We start from the raw sequence: 26,550 nt of genomic DNA, 5'->3' as shown, positions 1-26,550 counted from the left end.
CAATGTAACTGAATGAAAAAAATTAAAGATGAAATAATTATTGTATCTGGATGTTGGATTGTACTGTGGTTGACGGCACTGGTTTAAAGTCTTGCACATAATCGCACCATCTATCCCCTTACCGTTACCCTTCAGTGGAGTTTTTCTATTGAATCACATGCAAAAAAATTACGTGCCAATCCTTGTGCTAGAATAAAATAACACTCACAAAAGACTTGTTACAAATAATAAATAGCAATATTAAACAGCACATATTAAAAAAAACAAACAGACAAAAAGATTGCTTGATGTGCACATTCCCAGTATTAGTGCAGAGTCCAGTTTTTGAGTTTCTTAACGGTACTTGGATAAAACTGTTAACTGTTGGTACCAGACATCCTGGGTGGGAGGTGACAAATAAATATGTATTTCTTCCTACGCCCCCATTTCCCAGGACCCGCTTGGGGGTGGTGGGGTGTCGGGTGTCTGGCTGGGGGTCCGTGCATGGGGTGCCACTGGGCATTGTTTTCCCCGGATGGATCCTTGGTGTCGCGTTGGGGGGCTTGGTGGACCTCCAGGTAGATGCATGTATGTGGGTGTGTGAATCAGGTCTGGGGCCTGCCTTGTTCTGGCCCATCTGGGCTGTTTCCAAGGAGGGGCAGTGAGCAGGGGAGAGATTTTGGTCACGGGAGGGTGGGGCAGGATGGAGGTGTTCTGGAGTATGGGGTGGATGGTTTGAAGGGGGGTAGAGGAGAGGTTGGGTGGTTGTTAGAGGGTTTGGAAGGGATAGTAGAGGGGGTCTGGGTGGAAGGATAATGGGTTGGGTGGTAGTGAGGGGTTTTGGGAGGGTGGTGAGGGGGGTCTGGTGGATGGGAGTGAAGTCTGGGAGGCTGGTAGGTGAGGCAACACATTCACATTCATCTTTATGACTATAAAACTGCTCAGTTTATTATTAAGAATTAAGACATTAACTGTGTCAAAAATACATCATTATACATAATAATGGCTTCTCTTGTGGCTCAAAATGGATCATCTAATCTTCTTTTATAAATATTTGTCTGCACTCATCCTCAGAAGCTTCATCTGAGCGCTGTAACATGTCATTCATCAGCTGTTATTAATGGGCACATCCAACCTGATGGACCAGACAGAGCCACCAGGTCTCTGTGTGAGAGCAAAAAAACTTCCTCATCCCTGTTGATGGTGTTCTTGACCTAAGTTATTTTTTGTGTTTCTGTCTTCTCCAATGACTTTAGTATTACGGTTTGCCTCAACTGGTGGATCTGCCATGAATAGCAGCCATTCCAGCGGTCAGACAACCCTTCTGAACCCAGCCAGACTGGGACAAAAAGTCAGGCCGGGGGTTTACACTCACCCAGGCTGCCCTAATTCATATACTGCACACATATGCTCATTTGCAAGTGCACGCACGGATGCATGCACGAACACACACACACACACACACACACACACACACACACACACACACACACACACACACACACACACACACACACAGGCTAATTAATGTCATAACTCATCAGGCATTGAGTGTGTTGCTGTCAAAGTGAAGCTTGTAAGAGTTATTGTTTCCAACATGTTGACATTTTTTAAGACTATGGTGACAGTAAAAATAGGAGACATGTGTCGGTCACTGCATGCATTGACCAGTTCCACCACAGCAGTTATATTCACCCTGTTACCATCTTTCCCTCTTTGACTGTTCAGTCACTGTGAAAACACACTGCTGTGAAAAATCAACCTTTCCCAGGCTTCCTCGATATAGCCGAGCACATGTGGTGTGTACAGATGTTCTTCAGTCCCCATTCCACATTGATGTATTTGATGTTTTTACGCCATGTTCCCAGCATCTAAAACATGGTTTTCTATCTACCGCTGTGCATAAATGTGTGTGTATTTTATTCATGCACATATGCTGATGCTGAGTGGTTTAAAGTACATGCAGAGGTACAGATGCTCGTCTCTAATCGCTTCTTGGATTAAAGGAGCATCTTGGATTCTACCACCAAGCTTCTTCACTCAACATCAGACAGAAATGGGCCAACACACACATGCACATAAAGTCACAGAACATCGTGTGGAGTATATATATTTGACCACCACTTAGCCACTGATAGGCAGCTACTTAACTGACGCATCATACTCTTGTAAAGTCTGTAATAATGGCAAAGAGCTGCCCAACCTCTCTGAAAGAAACACCAAGATGCCTCTTTCAGTGACTAATAAGGCTTCTGGGTTTCACCTCTGCTATGTTATCAGTGTATATGCATAAATGTTTTAAACATAAATGAACATGTGCACACAGAGATGCAGAGATATGAATATTCCTACTAACATCTTGTGCACTGCGTGTGTTTGGTTGCTGAGCTGCTGTTGCTGCTGCAAGCAAGCTGTGGCAAGTACTGCTGATGCCTGATCCACTTCTGTGCATTTAATGAATGAGGCTGAATTTTACAACAAGCACTAAAGCTGACAAAGAGGGAAGAGGCCAAAAAAAACAGTTCAATTTCCTGATTTAATATGTTGCTATCCTCAGTGACAATCTCTTGGAAATCGTCAATAAAACTTTGTAAATGTCTTTTGTTGTATTGTTGTTACTTAACACCACAGATGATTGGGTTGTGATCGTACACATATTGTACTGGTTTACCAGATCTTCTTGCAAACACCCAAACAAACTAAAAACCACAAACCAAGCATTTAGTCTGGAGCTACTTGAACTCTCAGCCTGAAATCGTCTGACATCGAGCACACCTTTTTGATTAACTGCCAGAAAGGCGCTGCCAGACAAAGGTGTCGGATGCTGGCAAGGACACTGAAAAAACTGGTTTCTTCTTCATGGGATTTTTGCCTTTTAGCTTTTACAAGTTTAGAAATGTGCCTGGTTGGGGAAAGCAGCTTCAGATTTTATCTGTATCAAAACTCTTTACTGTACCTCTGCCCTTGCAGAGTAACTGAGGCATGTATTTATATAATGGTGAGTGGGTTCACGTGCATGCACATGTGTAATCACACATGGTGACAATACCATTGTGACACCTACATGCCTTTCACAGTCACTGGATCTTCCTGCAAACCCAAAACAGGAAATGGAAAATATGAAAGTAAAAAAAGTGTCAGGACTGTGACAGGAATGACCTTTAATTATCTCACTTTGCTAAAATAAGGAGATGAGCATGCATGCATGCAAAACTACAAATTGTTTCAGACAGGGAGAGAATGTCCCTTGTTTGTTGAGAGTAAAAATGTCTTGCATGCAGATCTGAAGTCCATTTCCGTGTGTCAGACTCCTGCAGTGGCCGCTCCTTTGGGGAGAAACCACAGCTATGTCAGCTTAAGCTAAAGACAACACATGGACCAAAACAGGATATTAAAAAAAGGAGTTCACAGCTCCATAACAGGCATAGTCCAGGTTTTGACTGGTGTTTACAGCATGCAACTTTCTCTCAAGGAAATAGATTTAATTGCACAGTGTAATTGTTTGGAAGAAAGTAGATGTGGCTCTTTCTATCTGGGGACTCGTGAAAAGGCTTCAGTCTACATCTGGAGGCTTAGTATCATGTGATATAATCTGCATATTTCTGAAGGCACTCTGCTCATTTCTATTCTGTTCTGTCATTGCTTTCATGGGAAATATCACAGTCTTTGACTAATACTGACGCTGAAGAAACACAGATCAAAATCAGTAGTTTCAAGAAAATTCAGGAAAGCAACCAGGTTACAGATAAAAGCTTCAGTTTCCTGGAGCTTGTTTTAACACATTAACAAATTCAACATCAAAACATACAGAATATATAATATATTATGTACCAGACCAGCTGCAGGGATCCAGTATGGCTGCTGTTATATGGGTCCATTTAGTCAAAATCCTCCAGTTAAGACAAATTTTTTCTTATTGCTGACCACTTTAATGATGGCCACTGGTAGCAATGACTTTTGTTTCGTTCAGTGTTCAGTGGAGTCCTCAGAAAGGCTCAACTTTCCTATTGCATAACACCACAAACATAGCTTCACTTGAAGGAATGCATATGAAACCGTCTGTAGCCCACGTAATACACACCCTGTTTAATCAGTTATCCTCACACTCTTCTCATGGATCACTGTGACACTTTGAGGTTGTATGTAGAAAAATTTCAAGTTATGAAAATGTGTATCTATCTATCTATCTGTCTGTCTGTCTGTCTGTCTGTCTGTCTGTCTGTCTGTCTGTCTGTCTGTCTATCTATCTATCTATCTATCTATCTATCTATCTATCTATCTATCTGTCTGTCTATACTTTTGGGTAAATACATGACGGTGTGAACCATGAACCGTTTCCTCCTTCTCAGCTGAGCAATAAACAAACGCAACAAGAAAGAAAAGCCGATCAGCTGATCACTGACAGCTGTCATAATTCACAGAACAACATGAGAGGAGAGGGAGGAAGCAGCTGCTGCACAAACAGAGACGACCAAAGATCCACTAGAGCAGACGTGTTGGTGCAAACGTTGGTGCAGGATAAGTAAAAAAAAAAAAAGAATGCAGCAAAAAAGCAGGTGTGGCTAATTTTTTCCATCTCGCCTCTCATAACAGAGAAATAACAAGTGTATCATGCTGTTAATTTCGTTAAAAATATTAATGCAGTTAATTGGTTACCCCAATAATTCGTTGACAGTCATATATATATATATATATATATATATATATATATGTAAATATTCAGAGATGAGAAGAGAGAGAATATATGTTTTACAATATAGTGTTTTTGATTTATACTGGCTAAAAATACACTGCCTAGATCGAGTCTTTGTGACAGACTGTCACAAACAAAGAACTTCTAGTTCTTTGCTAAACTTTTTGTTATGTGCTAACACAACATTGGTTTATCCCTAAATTAAACTGTATTTTTCTGCTTAAAATGATCAATAAGTCATTGTTAAGTGACTTAGCAAGCAAATACAGATAAAAACTATTACAAACTCAATTAAATATGAGTGAAAATGCAACCAATGTCCATAGAAAAACTTGAAGACTTTTAGAAACTGTTGATCAAGAACATTAAACAATCACAAGAAAGTTTGGCTCTGTGGAAGTAAATTATAAAGAAATGGCTGGTTAAGACTTTGCACTGTGCTGTGCAACAATACACACAACTCTGACTGAAGACCCATATAAAAAATGGCTTCTGCAGCACCCTGAACCATCCTGGAAACCATCATGAAACCAGGGAGCCTGACTGATATCCAGTTTGAGGGTCATCTTCCTGCAGGCTATTTTTAGGGGATGACATGAATAGATTGAAACTGGAGACATGGTCAGAATCACCACCACCTCAACTCACCCATCATCCAAACATAAGATGTACGGGGCCATATAAAGAAATAGCTTATACAGAGTTTCTAGTGGAAAAAAATTCCATCCACAGCAACAAAAGCTTACATGTGAAGCAGTTCATCAGAAGGTACTATTAGGTAATATTTTCTATCTGTATGTGAACTCGAGCTCACTTTTAATTTTAACTGTATTTTCTCACCAGGGATATGTTTACATTACTTATCAGTTGCTAAAATCTTTTATTACTGAGCCTACTTTTTCCTTTTTTTTCCAAATATTGATCTGCTCTTCTTGATCAGGCAGGTTTGGTTGCAGTTCTTAACCTCCTTTAATATGTGGGGAGTGTCTGCAGTGCTGAATATGCTTCTGTCAATATGCCCTCAGAATGAGTCACTGAACCTGCGGTGACCTTTTTTAAACATACAATACACTTTCTTTGTGGAAAACAACATGAATCACTGCAAGACAGAGGAACCATGATTCCCTGTTTAACATATATTCACATCCTCTTCTCACACCTGCACATTTTACCCTATTAAAATTCCACTAAATTTTAGAGAGATGGTAAATGTTAAGTATTTATATAGCGCTTTTACCCAAAGCGCTTTACAATATACATCACATTCACATGGCGGAAGCTGCAATGCAAGGTGCTACTAGTCCTTCTGATATGTACTCTCTCTCATCCATATATTAATTCTCTCATTATTAAGCAGATGAAGATGCAACTTAGTGGATTATATAAGCTAGTGGTTTCCCATCTGTTTGGTTTCATTTATCTCACAAAGTGTGTGGTTGGATCTCAGTTTGAATGTCTGAGTAATTGGTTTCATTAAACTAAGTTTTCATTTCCTCCAAAACTTTCCTTTCCTTACCTTTCCTTTCCCTTTTGGTTTTATTTATTAATTCTAAAAGTAGATTTCCACATAAGAACTTTGTTTTTAATAGTTTCACCCATCTAAAATTACAGAATTCATCACTCACTTAATTTTCTGCAGCTCCAAATAATTTACACACTGCAGGAAATGTCATCAATATTTTTATCAGTTTTTGTGGGGTTGAAACCGTTAACCTTAAATATTTTGGCATTGCTGGAAAAAAAACATATTTATTCAGTTAATTTAGCATTTCTTTCACTAAAAATCACTTGAATCGATCTCTTAGGAGGCATTTAGAAGCAGACAGAAGAAGTGGCTTTTCGATACAGAATTATCATCTTCACAGATATAGACGATCTTTGTCTGTACTGTCTGTCACCTAGCAACCAGGTACAACAAGCCTCTGCCAGTGCTAACGTTAGCCTGGAAGCTAAGAGCAAGCCAGCCCAAAAACTTTCGCACTTTTAACTGAAAATGGTAAAACAGACAATACAGATATTTGGTCGCATTAAACCCACGAAGAGAACTGTGGCGGTAAGTGGGTAACTCTTTAGTTTAACATAAATAAGTGGAAATTAAAACGAAATTAAATATTGTTGGCTAATGTTGGCGTTAATTAGTAGAAAGGCCGCATACAAGCTGTGGGTTAATATTCTTCTAAAATATTTTTACAGAAGCCATTTTGTCATTGAGTGTAATCTTCTATCAAACTGTTTTTTGTTTATAAACCTGCCATAACTCTGTTTGCTGAGTGAGTTTTAGAGCTTCTGACTTGTCAGCTTTGACTTTAATAACGATGGCTCCCTTCCACGAAGTGTCTCAATAAATCATCCGGATGAACAAGAATTTACAATAGTGTGTCAGGGCTTAGAACTGGCACATCTGAAAGGAATGTAGTCAGTAACGTTTAGGATTAATGTTTTTAGTTACACCTGTGCTTTTCTTGCTATAACTTGTCAAAATTGTCAACAGTGAAAAAAAAGATGTCAACAACTTCTTATAGTAATTAACACAAACAAAAATAGTTTAAGACCCTATTAATTTGGCATAAATGTAAAAATGTCAGCTCCCTTCAGGTACAGCTGTGATCAAGTATCAAGTATTGTCCTTTTCACTAGTCTGAGCATAGAACAAATGAGGAAAAAAATCACTCTGATGGTTCTTGTGGCACTTTCTGTACTGAAATAAGCACAGCTGTCCCCTAAGGGCTTTTAAGGTTTGGTACAGGGAAAACATAAAAAACAGAAACCAGTGGTGTCCACTGTAGTTCAAGCAGGGTGACAGTGAAAAACAATCTAATCAATTAGGTCTTATCTTTTATTCCTGAAGCCATGGGGACTTGTAATTGTATCAGTGTCCATTGAAAACATATGCCAGAACACATGATATGAAAGAAACAGAGGATGGGGGTGTTTAGGCTGCCCCAGCTAACCTCACTTTAAATGTTCGCCTGTGCTTGAGCTCAGCTGATACTGGTTTAATGTTGTGCAGTTTTTCTAGTCTCCCCTGAGGCTCAGCTTTGGCTTGAATCTGCAGAACTTGCCTGCTCTGTGCACCCAACCTTTAGTTGTATTGCTTTTCACTGGTTGTATACAAATAGAAAGATATATAGTAGCCTACTCTTTCATAACAGCGCGTTAACAGTCATGTGGCTGCTCTGAAAAACTCCTCAAATATCATCTTGTGACAAATTTGCTGCCTGTACTTACTGGTTATTTTCCTTATCCTACAGAGACTAAGTTTGATGTTGTCTTTGGCTCCCTCAGGTGTACTCAGTGGACAATGAGGAGCAGACAAGTGCATCTCTGGAGTTTGTGGTGCCCAAGGACCTGGCTGATGGCTTTGTTAACAACAAGAGGGAATGCTACAAGTTCAGGTAGAGTCACTAAGAGGTGTATGGGCTGCTTTAAAACTTTGCAGCTTGCCTTAAATTAAACTGGTAGAGCCAATGAAGCTGTTGGATAATCTGTGCACATAGCTGTACATCTTTGCCACTCATGAGGTTACTTTTTTTACTAATGTTAATCTAATAAGGAGTTGAAATGAGTGCATTTAGTCATCTCTTTATAAGTAAAGGATGGACACCTCTGGATTATTCCAAAAACAAGATATGGTCAATAATCTTGCCAGCATTTGACTCATCTTGAACTCTTCAAGACTGGTTTTACTGTAAAAAACTTGAATAAGTAGACCTTTTCCCATAAAATATTCCTCCACCAGTCATCTCAGTGACAAGCCAAACCTCTGTTTAATGCTGTTAGTGAGAGCCCATGCCGCCACGCTTCCAACCCCTGAATTCACAATTAGAAAGTCAGACAGCAGTGGACACTGAAAGCCTTTGAAAACCACAGAGTCTTATAATAGCTTGTGGAGGTTCACTTGTGCCCTTATAGAAATAAAAATTTCCACATTTAACGATCTTCCTGGGCGGATTCCTTTCCCATCTCCTTCTTCTTTTTGTTGGTTAAACATGATGGTTCGAGACTGTTTCAGAAAACAACTTAAATCCTCCTCATTCACTAGTTTGGCTTTTTATATTCAGTTCTGCTGCTGGCGTTAAAGGTAAACTCACAACATGTACTTTTATGTTCTGCTGGGGTGAATAAGGGCTCTGTGTCACTAAATGTTTAATCTTTGCTTTGTTCTCAATATTCTCCAGATTTAAAAAAGTCTTCGATCAAGATGCCAGACAGGAAGACATTTTTGAGAGCATTGCCAAACCAGTTGCAGAAAGGTAAAATTGGAATGATAAATCATTCTTTTCAAAAGTTGTCTTTGATCATTTTTCAAAACTCCAAACTAAAGTCAGGCCACACAGGCTTCAGCCAGCCTTGTTGACAGGAAGTAAGTAAAGCTCAGCTTTCTTTAAGATGGAAATGGAGGGTGTCTGTGATGTTTGGCTTGCTTTATGTACTTAAACCACTAAGTGGATAGAGCTGGCAGGCAAGATGACACACCATGCCATCACGAGAGTGAGAGCATTTTAAACCACAACATAGAGCTGTGCTCCAATCTGTGCAACACGTACCTGTGAGATGAATAGCTGCTGTATTCTGGGTTGTTTTCTGTTCTGATGTTAAAGTTTTTAAATTTAAAAAGAGGAATTTATGGAAAAAGCTTTGTAACATTTAAAACTTTGTTCCAAATCTTGATGTATGTCTGAGGGAGGCTTCTGCAGTCAGGGTTCTGCTGTGAAGGGTTGAATGTGAACTGCATTAATGTTGAGGATGGTCAGAGTAAGATCAACGTGGATGCCAGGACCCAGGTTTCCCACCAGACCTTTGCCCAGAGGATCACGCTGCTTCCACTTCCTCTTTTTTTTTCTTTTATCTTATTTACAGTAGCGCATTTTAAAGCACACAATTGATAGAGAAGAAAATGACAGAAAATAAAGTGCAGGAATAGGCAAAAATAGCTTTAAATTGAGCCTCCACCAATACCAAAACATCCATGAGAAAAGAGACAAATAAGATCTTTATAAAAATGGTTAAAAACAAAGTAATGTTTACATGGATACATGCATAAATAACGTGAACTTGAACTTAACTTTATTGTAATTACAAAAGTGCAATGAAATGTCTTTGAGTACAACCCGTCCAAACAGGATCAGGCAGACTGAGGCAGCAGCCGCAGGGCGGCGCACCTTTTAAAACGGTTATAAATTGGCAATCTATTAACATTTTAAGCATTTCTCAATTTTTTCTACATTCAGACACTTTTCTCCTAGATGAGAAATATCATTCCATCATTTAGCTCCTTTTTATCTGATTGAAAATGGTTCTCCTTCTTCGCTGAAGAAGATGAAGATCTGCTGATTGTTGAGTTGTATAAGAATGGATGTTTGAGTCAGCTTTGAAATATGACCAGATGTAAGAAAACTTTTCTTTCTTTGAATGCTTTTAATTATTAAAAACACAGATTTGAAAGGTATTAATATAAAAAAGAGTGAGAATTTTAGGTTCCTAAATAAAAGAGTAGATGGAACAGATGAGTCAGACCGGCTTGTGACCCTAGTAAAGTTTTTCTGTAGTTGAAAAAGTATTTGCCCAAACTTTAGTACAATAAGAAAGACATAAATAAATTAAACTATGATGAAGATGGCTAACCTTCCTCATTATCCACATTCATTTATTAACTTCAGAACCAGTCCAGCCTTCATGTTCATGTTTAAATCTCATCAATAGTAACTCCTGAAAATCTTCTCAATACAAGTGGAGGGAGTTCAGTTAAGTCGAGTTTAATTTGAAATACTTCTCTTGGGCTGCTCCTCCTGCACATCACTCAGCATCTAACATCCCACTTTGGTCCATTAGTCATTCACATCCTCACGTGCACATTTTTCTTGCTTTCATCATATTAGTTTGAAGAACTGACTCTTGACTTTCTCCCTTTCATTCCTCATGCCTTTTCAGATGCAACTATAGCAAGATAATCAATGTTTCTCACTTCACCTCAGTGGTTTTAGCTTCAGTTTTAACCAACGTTTACTCTTTTTCCTTTTTACATTTTGTGACTGTGAGGAGGAACAGAATGAAAGAACATTGATAAATGAAAGCATTATTACAGAAAAACAGGGGATAGAGAGGAACTGGTTTCTCTGCGATACAAACTGTGTAAACACATTTTTTTCTCCGGAAACCTTTACTGTGTGTGACACTGCTGTGCCCCCCTGCTCGGCACGACTTCTCAAACAGAAAAGTCAACAAGAGAGGGAATTTCTTTGGAATTTCCTGTGATCATATGCTGGTATTGTTGTTGTTACGTAAACAAGATTCTTCTTCTCCTCCTCCTCACCAAACCTCATCCTCTTTACTGAGTTTAGCTCTAATGTGTCTTCTACATTCCTCTCTGTCTTCTTAGTCACAATAGGACCTATTTGTGGAATCCCACAAGTGCTTTGGATTATCTTTGCTATTAGGAGACATATAAACAACACAGATGTCTGGAATGGTTGACGTGGACGTCTCTGACCTGACTCACGCGGGTTCACTGACTTAGGTATTAAGTTGCCCTCCTCAGCCAACATTTTAATAGTTCCCCCTTTGTTGTGGCAGATGGTAAAAAGTTGCAATCACAACCGGGTTGTGTCTTCCATATCAATTTGAGCCAGGCGTCCTTTAGTCTTTAATATGAATATTATGTCTGCAGTGTTGAGGACACTAGTCATTCTGTCTAGCCATGACTAGTCTGTTTACACACTCAGACATTTCTGAGTCCACTGTCATTTCACCCCCACCATCAGAAAGAAATTTTCACCAGGTTGAGACCCTTTAAATCTTCCTGTCTGCAGCTAAAACACACTATTGGATAGAATGAACAGTTCAGCCTATTAAATCTGTTTATATTCCCTTCAAAAACATTTGCAGGAGTAATCCAAAACTTAGTAATCATCATTCCTACAAAATGTTTTGACGGAGATTATAAAAGTGAACATACTGAAAATTATTTCTTTGGAATGAATTAAGAATTTTGTGATTTAGTTTTTATTTTTAATTTTTAATTTATTTTTTTTTTTTTTTGCATTTAAAAAATTTCCAAATTTATGTAAGTGGGTTTTTTTCTATCCTCCAAACTAGCAATAATTTTTTTTTTTTTTTTTTTTGGAGGTGGTGCTCTGATACTCACATACTTGGCACAATTCAAGTTTTAGCCAAAAGCTCTAAGTCGTTTACTTGCACACAAGTCTCTGTCTCTGCTGTGGTGTAACCGAAACCATTCATTTAATCTCAAACACAGTAGTTCAAAAACAAACCAGCATTAATAGCTCCAGGAGAGGAAGAGCCAGTGTAATGATGTCGGGCTGGCAAGGCAAACCCTCTATCTGCATTGTAATCCCTTTCAGAAGGCAGTGAAACCTGCAGCCGAACTTTAAAGGAGACTGGGGTTCTGTTCAGTCTCCAGGAAAGCTGAGGTGTAAACAGGAACAAGTACTGGGAAACGCCCAAACCTCAGCGGCAGGGCCGAGGCCGCATCATTAGTACTGACATTAAGCTAAACACCAAGCCTGCGTCTTTTCCCCCCTCTGCCAATCACCGCCATGACTCACGCCAGATTAAATGGAACGGCCAACGTCCAAGTCATACTAGCCAACCACCGTTCTCCTGAATGGACTTGTTTTTATATAAACTGATGCGCCATTTTTTCCTTTACCCTTCTCATGCAAGGTGTGGAGCTGTACAGCACACAGCAAAGGAAACTCGCCAACTGCTCAAACACTGGGTCGGCAGGATTAAGTTGGTTTATAATTCAGCTTGAAAAATATAGTGTAAAGGGATCCTTTTTCTTGCAACAGGCAAGTGAGAGAGCACAAGGTTTATCCACACCTTTGATCCAAGCTCAAGTGTCCGGGGCCACTCTGTCATTTTAGCGTTTATTTCTGAGACCGTAAAACTGTGTTTTTTCTAAATACTGAAATATTATGTCTCATATGAGTTCCATAATTTTGGATTACCTCTGGTTTACATGGCTCTGGGCACGTGCAGTGGGACAGCTCTGTGCCAAACCAAGATTTACCGGACCCTGCCTAGTTGGGAGGTTTTGGGCTCTTTCTGCCACTCATGTTCCGAGACATTCCTTCCTCACCAGCAGATGTCTGTCGCCATAGCAGCTCTCTCCTCACTGCCATCCTTTCCTGCGAATTTCAAATGTCAGGTTTAATTCACACTGACTCCTTGCTTTACTTGCTTAAGACAGTTTTGTTAAATTGTGATGACATAAGGAAAACATGATAAGTCAGCAAGAATTGGTGGCATTTTTACAGACAAATAGATGCACTGAGTTAGCACACATTAACCCACAAAGGCCCGACCCATGAAAAAATGGTAAGAAAAGTCCAATTTTTTTTAATATGAGGTCTTTATTTGGCACTTTAACAAAATGTAATAAAAAAATTAACATTTTTTTTTTTTTGGGAGGGGGGTATCTACCATTTATTACCATGTGATAGTTTAAAAATATTATAATGTGGTTTTCTTCTTCTGGGTATTTATTAGGGAACAGAAGACAAGTATCAGATTGTGTTCAACAGGATTTTAAACAAAGTTTATACTATAAATTGAAGTAAAATGTCTCAAAAACTGTATGTGACAAAAATGTCTTGTCGGGCTCTTATAGGTTAAAAGAAATGTACAGTCACGTGAAAAAGAAAGACAGCTACATCCTATTTTAAGTTTACTGTCATGACATAAGAATAAAAAAAATCATCTGGTTCTTTCCAGGTCTTAAAATGAGATAAATAGAGCCTTAGATGAAGAACAGCACTGACACATTGTAGAGTGTGTGAAAAACCTGTATGAAAATTTGTATGTAGTGTCATTGACTTTGATTATACTAGAGAAATAAACAAAACAGCATATCCTGAATAACTTGGAACACAGTGTTTATAAGAGTGCAAAGTTCCTTAACAGCTGGATTCAAATCTGTGTACTTGATATAAACAAATCAAAGTATGAAAGTTTATTTGACTAGAAATCAAGTGTTGCAGGCTGTTTTTTTATGCCTGTTGTGTGTTTCTGCAGCGTCCTTGCTGGTTATAACGGCACCATATTTGCATACGGCCAGACGGGTAGCGGGAAGACCTTCACCATCACAGGAGGGGCTGAACGCTACAGTGATCGCGGCGTAATTCCTCGCACCTTGTCTTACCTGTATGAACGCTTCAGCCAGGTCTGCACAGCCAATCATGGTTTTCTGTCAGAGTTTAGTTAAATATCTCACACATCCATTAAACACCCAGTGAAAGTGGAAATTAACATCAACATCAAAACATCACTCATAACCCTCTATTGTGAATTTACTTTAGCTCCTACCAAATACCACAATTCCTTGTCCAGTTTTAGTTTATATCTAATTTTGCTTAACAGGACAGCAGCATGATCTACACCACACACATCTCTTACCTGGAAATCTACAACGAGGTGGGATATGACCTTCTGGATTCCCAACATGAGGCGTCGCGACTGGAAGACCTGCAGTTAGTCTTTTTTTATTTACATTTTGCATCCCATAATGTATATTTCACATTGCAGCCATGCACCCATGAGTGATGAATACAGTACAATATTAATACAATACAATTAACAATATCTTTTCAACTCATTACAGTCCCAAACACTTGTGGTTATACATGCTTTTTTGACGAACAGCCATCTCTAGGCCGGGGTTGGAGTTACTGTGTGCTGAAATATGGAGACTGTAATACTTAGCAGCCCACTATGAACTGCTGACTGACATAATGAGACTGTGGGACAGCAATGGATGCGGTCAACCCAGTGGAAGACTTCACCACTGAGGGTCATGTGGCGACACAGTTGTTCAAACTGGTCGCTAAATCTGATTTTCTTTTCATCTTCTCTTTTTCTGACTGTTCATCATTTTTCTTCAAGTTGATTGCCAGTGATCTTATTTTTTAAGATTCATCTGTTGTGTGAAACACATAATACTTTACAGTTACAGCAAGACTTTCAGGCTAAGACAATAAAACCTCTTAATTATGAGGTTTAGTGTATTAGGACATAAAAAATAAACTGATCCTCAACTAGTCTTTAGAATACATAAACGTTTGTTTAGCAAAAGCTAAATCAAAATATGATTTGCAGCATCTGATTTTTGATTAAATGCACTTGATAAACTGATGATCATCATTGTGACATTTATAAAAGCAAAAGTTTGTCAGTTTGCCACTCTGCAGCATTCAGGTATGTGATAAAACAAAACCAAGGAGAAAAGACATCAGCAAAGATCCTGTAGAAGCAAATGTCCATCATTCAAGCAGAAAACATTCAAGACAGCTGCCAGTCTTCCCAGGAGTGGACGTCCCAGCAAGTTCAGGCCAGTCAGAGTATGTCATGCTCATAAAAACTGGGGCCCAAAACCCCCAAGAGCTACAGCTCAGACTCTACAGGCCTCACTTAGCATGTTAGCATGTTAGGAATTGCAATTTCCTCCTGGGATAAATAAAATATTTTTCGCTTTACTTTCAAAAGTTTTACTTTAACCTGTATGACAGTACACTTAGAAGAAGAGTGAACAAGTCTGGCTTGTTTGGAAGGGTTGCAGGTGAAGTCACTTCGCTGTTTAAAAAAACACGTGGCCGCAAAGGTTTGCAAACCTCAGTTCAGTTCAGCTTTTTTTGTTTCGCGCCAATTCACAGCAAAGGCATCTAGAGGCACTTTATGTACTGTACATAATCAGTTCAAGCCAGTTTGTCGTGATCCAGTTAAAACAAATCCACATTAGTCCAGTTTGAAGTAACTGTGTTTGTACAAGACAATGCATAAAGAAATAATAATTTATAAATATATAAAAAAGAAATAAATACTTGCCTGGCTAAGGAATTTTTCTTCGATTCAATCCCCCATCCTGTCCTGTGTTAGGACCTGGATAACTTCACTTTACTGTGAACTTTCCTGAACACCGAAGGATTCTCAAGTCAGATGTGAGGCCATCTCTCTGGGACCGGACAACGATTCCAGTCAAAGCAGTAAATAAATCACAGAAGGGACCCAAAAGTTTTTAATTATACTCTGATATGTAGTTCTGTAGAATTCTAATATTCTGTATTTTACTTACATGATCATATCCAGTTTACTGATTCTAGGTTCTTAAAAAGAGTACATCAGTGTGTCTTTTTTCACCCATTTATTAAACGTATTAAACTTAATACGCGGTATATTTACACTCTATAAATGCAACACTTTTTCCTCTTCAGTCACACTCTGAAGAGCATATCTGGTGCAGTATGAGGCTTCAATGAATTGCCCAAGGACACTTTGACACGTGGAGGGGCTGGGTATCAAACCACCAATTTTGATTAAAGGACAGCCACTCTTCCCACTGAGCCACAGCCAGTATTTGTCCTATATTTTCATGTGACACTTCATTTTAAGTTGCTTCTCTCCTTTCACAAAGGATCCAGCTCAAGGTTTAGATACCCACAAATCACAGTCCTCTGGAAATAGACGGTGCCTGTCGTTAAGCGTGCCGCGGCCACACTTGCTGATTCAAGGAGAAGCTGTGGCTCTGACAAACTTCTCTCTTTGACTGCCAGTCTGCGTCTCCAATACCCGTCTCTTCTGTCTGACATTTCTACACCATTTCTTTTTGTTTTACATTTCTTCTTTCCATCCTGCACATATTTCCATCCTCTGAATGCGTAATAGCATCTAAATTACCTTCATTCATTCTGTGTTTATTATTTCTGTTAAAATACAATAATTAAATAATGTTTAGGGTTGGAAAATATCTGCTCTTAATCACAATGAGATTAATACAGTTTTGTCAGATCACCTCAGTAACATACGCATGTTAACTTAATTACCTGCATGTGTTCTCCCGTCATTCCTCTCCTTTTGACGTGTCAGTTTGGTAGCTATACTCTAATGTGGTAAGATTACAGGAGTCATTCAGCTCCTTCTGTTAAAGCATTCTGCTTCAAATTGCCTGATGTGGGCAAGAAACAATCACCTGTTTGTTTTGAAAAACCAAGGCCCCATCTATTATCAAGCTGTGAACCCCCAGGTAGATAAAGCATGTGTCAGTCTGCATCTCCGCCCACGCCGACCTCCGGACGTGGTTTGTTTGGATTTAGTGTTAAGTGACGCCAAAACAATGGGAGGGAAAAATGTGAAATAATTAGTTTTAATTGTTGGTTCAGTCTTGGGTCTTTGCTGTTGTATCTGCCGGGTTTATTCATTATTTCAAAGTCATTTCATATAAAGTTTTCTTTCTGAAAATGTCTCAGTAATTCTTCACAGCTTTACTGTCATAACAAGGTTTAAACGGTTAGACACAATCTTTCATTAGTTAAGCTTCATTTTGCTTCATCCCTCCACAATGAAGCAACATGAAGGTTATTATTGTGATCAACTTTTTTTCCCAAAACATTCAAAACATAAGCTACCCAGAAAATAAACAATGTCTAGATAGGTTAATATCCATGCATTAAGAGAAATTACATGTGGAGGTTTCCATGCTGCTTTAAGCTAACAATGATGTTTTTGTTTAATGTCAAGCCCAATTTATACAAGTCATTCAGAATGAGTGCGATAGCCGTGTAGGGCAGTTCTTAGTTTAGTTTAGTTTATTCACACCTACACACATGGGGGAATACAACATTTGAAGTGTACATTTTTACAGTGGTTGGAGTGTGAATTGGTCACCCCAAGGAAGCTACTTAAATCTAAATAAATAATTGCAAAGAATGTAGAATCCAGAATGATGTCACAATTGCAAACATTAGAGGATGGTTAGACAGACTAAAGGTATTATATTGACATGTGTTCCATCAGTATGAATGGGTGCTAAAAGCCTGCTAGTCTGCAGGGCACTAACTGCCCCATATCTATGCTGCGGTAGTATCCTTAAAACTGTTAAATGACAACAGGATCAGGTGTAAATTGTCAATTGTAAGTTAAGTAAAAACATTGTAAATATTTACAGGTATAAAATCCATTATATGCATAAATTTTGTACTTTTTTTTTTTTTTTTTTTTTTAGAAAAGTAGTAATTATGGAGGATCCAGAGCAAAACATCCATCTGAGAAACCTGTCTCTGCAGCAGTCGGCAAACGAGGAAGAGGCTCTGAATCTGCTCTTCCAGGGTGACACCAACCGTATGATTGCAGAAGTAAGAAGATAGGAACATTCACACACACACACACACACATATAAATACATACATACATACATACACTATTCATGCAGCGTTTGGAAACAGTTCCCAAAAATACTACTGACCACTCCCCGAGTAAGTGGCATAAGTAAGTGTATTTTTCTGTTCCCCAAAAGCAATATGCATCCTAAAAGCTACATTAGGACCCCTCTAAAATATTATTTTGGTCCCCTGTGGTCCTTTTACCACTCTTTCCCCCGTAAAACCAAGCATTCTCTCTGTAATTTATGTTTATGCTGTGGTATCTTTTTTTTTTCCCAACTCTCGCCCAGACTCCCCATGCTGATGATGCATGTGGTAGGTCAGTTATGACTTTGCAACCTAAGGTTTAGAAGCAAAGGGCTGATCTCACCTTGTTTACGCCTGTTGCTAGTTTATAAGTAAATCATACACAGTAAAAGTGAACTGGATGATACATTTTCCATTCAAAGCTTGCTTTTCATTTTTGAGGAGCATTTTGAAGTCAGTTTTTGATGTGGCTGGGACTCTTCCATCAAACAAAACCAATGCAAAAATATATATATGGTAGTTGTGGGATCCATGGTGGAACTAGCCTTTTTTCTTAAATGAGCTCAGAATGTCATTACAAGAAGTATTGCTGCATGAGAGAAGCTAAAACAGTGTTGCATTTGTTATGAGGACACGCTTGGTATAAAACCTTGGAGGGATATTTAAGTGGGAGGACGTTCTGAGCATCGAGGGAGGTGCTCAGTCCATCAGGGAGACCCCAGGATAGTCCACCCACACAGAGACTTTTCCTTAGTTCTCTTCTCTGGGACTTCATTGCAAGAAAATTTCCTGTGAGCCTGAAGCAAACAAAGAACCATCAACATTGTTAATTCATCTCAGTCAGAATCTTCCTAGAGGTTTATGCTCCTCATAGACGTCCAATAAAATTTACAGCAATGCCTTTGTTCTTTTCTTCACTGTAACCATGTGGAGAAAAGATGACACATCCATTCACACCTCCCTCAGCACACCGTGAGCTCACTCACTTCAAGACTTGGCAATCTCTTCTACAGTTTTATTGGACAGGAAGTAAAATACACCTTCTGACCCCCTCACCCTTCTTTCAACTCTATCAGGAAACATTTCCTCTCATCTGGTCTTTTTTAGTCTCTCTGCTTACTTCACTTTACATGCGTGTGGTTCTGAACTGCTGCTATCAGCTATGCCTGCCTCCTAAATCTGTAGGACAGAGTCGGGTGCACCAGACGTCTAAATTTAAACTTCTCTTAATATTTGAATCAGCAACTTCTTAGTGTTATGCATTTTTAAACACATTCTAGCCCCTTTCTGCTGATCCTCTGCAGCACCATCGTGTGTGGTCAGTGTGTGGTGCATAACAGATCAACATGTGGTCACTTAGGACTCCAGTGAGGTTGCACTGTTCCACAACTTATTTTCACAGCTAAGGCTTACAGTATTTCAGTCCTCTAGTGTGGATTATTTTCTCTGTAGACATTCAGCCGGTTCATGGATTTAAATGTGCATCCTGTATGTGCTCTTGCTTTTACACAGCTGGACATACTGTTGAACTCTGTCACCTCTGATGATATGAAAAGGACATTATTGTAGCACACAGCCAGAAAAAATTGAATAAATAAAAGAATTTCTTTGCTTGTGTAGCACCTTTCTAGCACAACTGCAACTCAAAGTGCTTCACACAAAGGAAACGTGTTGGTCAATAAGATATTTTATATGAGAGGTAGTTTCCAGTGTATTTGAAGACTTTGTTGTCATCCATCAACACAAGTAGACATTTCTATTTTCTTCATTAATAGAAATCTATACTGTACAGTACCTCACTTGATTTACTTGTTGCATGTAATAAAATGAAAGAAGTTTCTGCTATGGGTAATAGCACCCTGTCTCAGATGATGCATTAATGGTATTCAGCCCGTGACCTCTTCTGTTCAACTTGTATTTGCTCCCTTTGGGTCAAATATTACAAAACTATAGCATTAGTGTTGATAGACTCAGACCTGACTTTCAGCAGCCACATCAAAGCTTCACTAAGAAGCTTTTTACCAGCTCAGAAACATCAACAGAATTAAAAGTTTAGTCTCCCAGAAAGACCAAGAGAAACTCATCCATGCATTCATCTCCAGTAGGCTGGATTACTGTAATGGTCTTTTAACAGGACTTCCTAAAAAGAGCATTAAACATCTGCAGCTCATCCAGATGCTGCTGCTAGAGTTTAAACCAGGACTAAGAGATCTGAACACATCACACCAGTTTTGAAATTTTTACACTGGCTTCCAGTCAGTCACAGAATAGATTTTAAAACCCTTCTGATTGTTTACAAATCCCAGAACAGTTTAGGCCCAGAATACATCTGTGATATGTTCCGAGAATATAAACCTAGCAGAGCTCTTAGATCCAAAGACTCTGGTCAACTAGTCCAGACCAGAGTCCAGACCAGAGTCCAGATTAAACATGGAGAAGCAGCATTTAGCTGTTATGCTGCAAACCAGTGGAACAAACTGCCAGTGGAGATTAAACTTTCCCCAAATGTAGACATTTTTAAGTCCAGGTTAAAAACATTTCTTTTCTCATGCGCCTATGCATGAAATCTGCACGGTAACTTTTTAATTTATCTTGCTTTTAATCATTTTAATATAATTTATTATTTTATTGTGGTTCTTGCTATGTGTTGTTGCCTTTTACTATTTCTTAATGTCTGTAATGCTTTTGTTTTATGTAAAGCACTTTGAATTGTCCTGTACATGAAATGTGCTGTACAAATAAACTGCTTTGCTTTGCCTTAACACTTCAGATAAGCCAGATAACATGGCAAACATGCACTGGTACCCTTTAAAGACATACATGTCATCATAGGTTTCCCTCTGCAAAGGATCTTTGAAGACTTAGTTAAAACTCTTCTTATTTCGATTAACAAGATATTAAACTTGTTTTAATCTTGTGTTTTTTTCTTTCTTTTTTTTTCTATGTCCACCAGTAAATGAGAAAAATAAACATTCCTGCATTCATCTTTACTGTAACATTAGTTTATTTGGTTAGGTTAAGTTAATGGAAGCTGACTTCTTGACTGAACAAAAATTAAACTCTCTTCCAAAAGGTGTAATAGTTTTCTGAAGTAAAATCATGCTAATCTGTCCCATTTGCACTGGTCTGTGTACTGAGATATGTAACATGGGCCAATTCTAGTTGATCTCTGGCATTATCTTCCTGCTTTGTCGGCCTGCACTGCTTCTGTTTAAGACATTTCCTTCTTTTCTTAACGTTTTGAATGTATAGAAATTAAGAATATGGGAAATTGAGGGAGTTGTTGATCTGATTCATATATTTTGCTTCTGCCATTTGTCCAGTGAGAAACATTTCACAGAACATAAACTGGTAGTGGTAGAAATTATATAACTTTTTTTGAAAATGTAATTAATCCCAAACCACTTAAAATGACTAATTTAGTCATGTCACCTGTTAAGTTTGCTGAAAGCCACAATGTATTGATAATTATGGAACCTGTGTGAAATTCACACCTTATCTAAGTCCAAATACTCGAACTTACTGACTGCTAATGTAATAAAAGTACAAAAAATTTGGGGTGTTTGTTGTACACATTTAAACAAACTATGGCGCCACACTAACCTTGATCCTACATCCATGCCTGTCATGTACAGTGTGTGATCCCTTCTCAACATCTAAGGCTTGCCTCAGATTACGTTAAAAAAGCCCTGTGGAGCAAACATGAACATGAACATGTGCAGAGTGAAGGAATTTGGACAGCGGACAGAAATGACAGCAGTGGGTTAAGATGGTGAAAGATCCGTCATGAGCCGTTGTGACCCTAACAAGCAGGCGTTAACACATTCACGCCAACAAGTACGCTAAGCCCAAAAATCTTTTCAAATGATCGACCTGGAATGTTATCTATGGATCTGTGGAAATGCTTTCATATCAATAACAATCCCAAAAAAGAATCTCATAGATTAAATGACTAATCCAAGTACAGATGTAGAATGTCATCAGGATGAATTAAAAGCTGCTATTTAAAGCTGTCCGTGACAAAAGTAAGATGTCTATGATTACCACTATGCTAAAAAAATATGCATTTCTTCTTTTGTTAATCAGCTGGTGAGGACCCCTTGAGTAATCCATCCTTTTTGAGTGAATTCCTGTTTGTGCAAAGTGACTAATGCTCTATTTCTGTCCCCTCGTGGTCTCAACCTGACTTCTTCCACTCCAGTGACCATCTGAAAATCAACCTTAGCTTTTATAAATCCGTCACATGTGTTTATTACTTATTGGTTGCACGTGGTGAGGCTTTGATCTGAGCCAGTGGGAGCAGTGAAGAATATAAATCAAAGAAGTTGTTGTTTTTTGTTGTTTAAATATGGAAAATACCTCAGATGGAGAATTTCCCCACATGCATTAACATTTCATTATTCAGAAAATTCCCACAATGTTTCATTATTTTCCAAACAGTTCCCACATCTTTGTTTTTGTCATCCTTAGACACCCATGAATCAGGCTTCCACTCGTTCCCACTGCATTTTCACGGTGCACTTATGCAGGCGTGAACCTGGCTCAGCTACACTGCTACGGTCCAAGCTCCATCTGGTGGACCTGGCTGGATCGGACAGAGTTAGCAAGACTGGTCTGAACGGGCAGCTGCTCACTGAGGCCAAATATATCAACCTTTCCCTCCACTACCTGGAGCAGGTAGACACTAAATGTGTTGTTTATTTTACATATTACAAATGTATAGTATTTCAAAATGTCATAACTTTTCCCTCATGGAGTTTATGCAAAATGTACTGCAATCATAACTCTGCAGGGCAGAGTCATATTTTTATAGGTTTGGTGTGCAGTTGAGATCCATCTTGCTCATGACCTTTGTACTGGACTATATTCAGTTCTGTATCGGGAATGTGACTGTGGACAAAACCATCAGGGCTTTCCCTAACCAGAAACCCTGGATGACCAGCCAGGTCCGCGCACTCCTCAGAGCCCGGGACGCTGCCTTCAGGTCAGGGGACAGAGCACTGTATAGTGCTGCTCGTGCTGACCTGAAAAGAGGCATAAAAAGAGCCAAGGCGGACCACAGGATGCGCATAGAGTCCCACCTGTCCAGCAACAACACTCGGGAGGTGTGGCGGGGCATACAGGACATCACTAACTTCAGAGGTTGTGATGTGTCGACAGCAGATCAGAGCGCAACACTGGCAGAGGAGCTAAACTGCTTCTTTGCCCGGTTCGACTCTCAGCAGCATGCATCTGCTCCAACCATGCCCCCACCCCCACCCACACCGACACCCCCATCTGGCTCCCGCACCACCCCACTCACCATCCAGGAGCACGATGTCAGACGGGTGCTCCTGGCGGTGAACACCAAGAAGGCTACTGGCCCAGACGGAGTACCTGGCAAGGTGCTCAGAGCGTGCGCCCACCAGCTCGCCCCCACCTTTACCAGGATCTTCAACCTCTCCCTGGATCAGGCAGTCATCCCACACTGCCTCAAATCCTCCACAATTGTCCCGGTGCCGAAGAAATCTCCCATCACCAGCCTGAACGATTACCGACCGGTGGCCCTCACTCCGGTAATCATGAAGTGCTTTGAGAGACTTGTTCTTCAGCACATCAAGGACCATCTCCCCCCAGACTTCGACTCCCACCAGTTCGCATACCGCGCGAACAGATCCACTGAGGACGCCATAGCTGTAGCTCTTCACTCTGCGCTGAACCACCTGGAGCAGCAGCAGAGCTACGTCCGGATGCTCTTTGTGGATTACAGTTCTGCGTTTAACACAATAATCCCGGACAGACTATGCACAAAACTGGACACTGTTGGCCTCCCCCCTCTCACATGTGCCTGGATAAAGGACTTCCTAACAGACCGACCCCAGACTGTGAGACTAGGTCCCCACGTCTCCTCCACCCGCATGCTGAGCATCGGCTCCCCACAGGGCTGTGTGCTGAGCCCCCTCCTGTACTGCCTCTACACCCATGACTGCAGGCCGGCCCACAATGACAACCTCATCGTCAAGTTCGCTGACGACACTACAGTGGTCGGACTCATCTCCGGGGGTGATGAGGCTGCCTACAGGGAGGAGATCCTGAAGCTGGCTGCTTGGTGTTCTGAGAACAACCTCGCTCTCAATACCAAGAAAACCAGGGAGATCATCATCGACTTCAGGAGGTTCAGCACAGACCCAGCCCCCCCTCTACATAAATGGCGAGTGTGTGGAGAGGGTCCACACCATCAGGTTTCTTGGCGTCATCATCTCGGCCGACATCTCCTGGTCAGAGAACATCACGTCAATCACCAAGAAGGCTCAGCAGCGGCTACACTTCCTGAGAGTCCTCAGGAGGCACCAACTGAACTCCAACCTGCTGCTGACCTTCTACCGCTCATCCATTGAGAGCCTGCTGACATACTGCATCACAGTATGGTACGGCAGCTGCACTGTAGCAGACAGGGAGAGGCTACAGAGAGTTGTAAAGACAGCACAGAAGATCATTGGCTGTCCTCTCCCCTCCCTGACGGACATTTACACCTCCCGCTGCCTCAGCAGAGCTAGAAACATCATAAATGACAGCTCCCACCCTGGCTCTGATCTGTTTGCCCTGCTGCCCTCTGGGAGGCGCTACAGGTGCATCAGGACTAAAACAAACAGACTCAAAAACAGTTTCTTTCCAAAAGCAATAACTGCCCTGAACTCCTGTAGGACTTCAAATCTGAAATACTCTGGACACTAACAACATATGTGCAATACATTCTGTCACATGACATGTACAACATATCATGATCCGTGCAATAATACTTTGAACGTGCAATATATTTTTTTTTTCAGACATAGACATCATACTTATATCTGCAAATAACTAGAGTGTGCACATCTATTTTATTTCTGTAAATATTTTATACCTTAGATCTTTTATTTATTATTTATTTCTATACTGCTCTCTTTGCACTGACACTGGGGATGGCTTAATCTCGTTGTACATGTGTATAATGACAATAAAAGGCATTCTATTCTATTCTATTCTATTCATTCTAATAAAATGATAATATGATGTCAAAATTACATATGTTCTCCCAACATTTAACTGGTTTTATGTTTCCAAAAATTTGGTATGTCTTGTTTACCTTATCAGCTGTTTTCATTGCTCTGTATCTCAGGTGATCATAGCGTTGTCAGAGAAGAATCGCTCCCATATCCCGTACAGAAACTCCATGTTGACGTCAGTGCTGAGGGACAGCCTTGGTGGGAACTGCATGACCACTATGATCGCCACCATGGCGGTTGACAAGAGGAACCTCGACGTAAGGATGGACATCCACATCTACATTTAGACACAGTATTCTGTTAGATTGTAAAAAATGGTATTCAGCCCCTGACCTGGAATTAAAATGGAATTATGCTGGATTTGTATAATTTGATCAACATAGCATGCTTATCCCTTTTAATACGTGTGAAACATTTTTAATTTTTGATTCAGACAACACCTTATTCAAAATGAAAAGACAACTTACAGTTTTTAGGCAGTAACATTAACGGTCTTGCCTAAGGACCCAACTGGAAGGTGTTAATATTCGTCCCCTGGGGGATCCAACTCTGGCTTGGCTATACTCTAGTACATACAAGTATTTACCCTTACAAGACAACACCTTGTGAAGCACACTTTTGCAGCAGTTAATGCTTCAAGTCTCTTTAAGTATCTAGACGTTTTGCTCATTGAGCCTCAAGACAGAACTGCTGAACCTCATTCAAGCTAAATGGGTTCAGCAATCTTTTATTCAATCAGATTTTTACTCCGGTTGAATTCTGGGCTTTTCAACCCTGGTCCTCAGGGACCCCTACCCTGCATGTTTGCAAGATTTTACACCTGATTCAGATTAATTTAACTGCTCATCAAGTTCTTACTTATGAGCCATTTCTTTGAATCAGGTGTGTTAAAACCTCTAAAACATGCAGGACTGGATCCCTGACAAACAGAATTGAGAAGTACAGTAAAGACACAGATCTGTTGCCTGACACCAGATTGTTGTAGCAGTATGCTTAGGGTCATGTGATGATGAAGGTGAACCTCTCTCCTTATCATGAAAAGTTTCCTTAAGACATTACAAATTTCCCAGGCCTTGCTGATAAATAGATAAATTAATCAATAAAAAAATCCCCAACTCTGTGGATTGTGCTCGCAGGATAAAAAGTAAAATGAAAAACTTTAATCTGTATTTTTCCAGAACTTTTTGTCAGGCCTGTTTGAAGAGTTCCTTGGTCTTCGTTGTGCTTTTTGCTTAGTGGCTTTATAAACCCTTGGGCCTTTCAGAGAAGATGCATAGACCGTATACAGAAGTCATGTGACACATGAAGGAGACTTAACTGAACTAGTAAAGTGACTTCTGCTCAACTGTCCTGTGCTGGATTTAAGTTTGGACTTCAGAGCTTAAGATCTAAACACATATGCACACACTAGTAGTAATCTTTTAAACATTATTTTTCCTATAAAAATGAAATCTTTTAATTTTGCACTACCATTTACAACCTTTTTCCACTAAGTTTAACTAATATATTAAAAACTGAGGTTCCCTAGTTGGGGGACTTTGAGAACAGATGGTGCCCAACTGTGCCAAAGTGGCCATTTTGGATACCTCTCCTGAACTACCTGTACAAAAACCTCTCTAATATTGTTCTGCTTCAGGTTATCCATGTTGGCCTT

The 26,550-nt window shown here is 39.8% G+C and overlaps 1 protein-coding gene across 3 annotated transcripts in view; it reads left to right on the top strand.

Moving 5' to 3' along the window:
• The first annotated feature begins 6,593 nt into the window (after positions 1–6,593).
• The window catches only part of kif6 (kinesin family member 6), a 66,562-nt gene continuing 46,605 nt past the window's right edge, over positions 6,594–26,550 (top strand). For all 3 annotated transcript variants that reach the window (XM_041972689.1, XM_041972688.1, XM_041972687.1), the window contains exons 1-8: positions 6,594–6,725; positions 7,958–8,067; positions 8,851–8,925; positions 13,709–13,856; positions 14,054–14,163; positions 17,688–17,817; positions 22,342–22,548; positions 25,010–25,153. In XM_041972689.1, the coding sequence (XP_041828623.1) occupies positions 6,666–6,725; positions 7,958–8,067; positions 8,851–8,925; positions 13,709–13,856; positions 14,054–14,163; positions 17,688–17,817; positions 22,342–22,548; positions 25,010–25,153 (984 nt within the window). In that variant the 5' untranslated portion in view covers positions 6,594–6,665. The remainder of the gene's footprint in view (positions 6,726–7,957; positions 8,068–8,850; positions 8,926–13,708; positions 13,857–14,053; positions 14,164–17,687; positions 17,818–22,341; positions 22,549–25,009; positions 25,154–26,550) is intronic.

This window comes from Melanotaenia boesemani, chromosome 20 (genome assembly GCF_017639745.1).
Source record: "Melanotaenia boesemani isolate fMelBoe1 chromosome 20, fMelBoe1.pri, whole genome shotgun sequence".
Classification (NCBI taxonomy): Eukaryota; Metazoa; Chordata; class Actinopteri; order Atheriniformes; family Melanotaeniidae; genus Melanotaenia; species Melanotaenia boesemani.
Note: the sequence above shows the minus strand (reverse complement) of the source record. Positions and strands in the feature narration are given on the sequence as shown.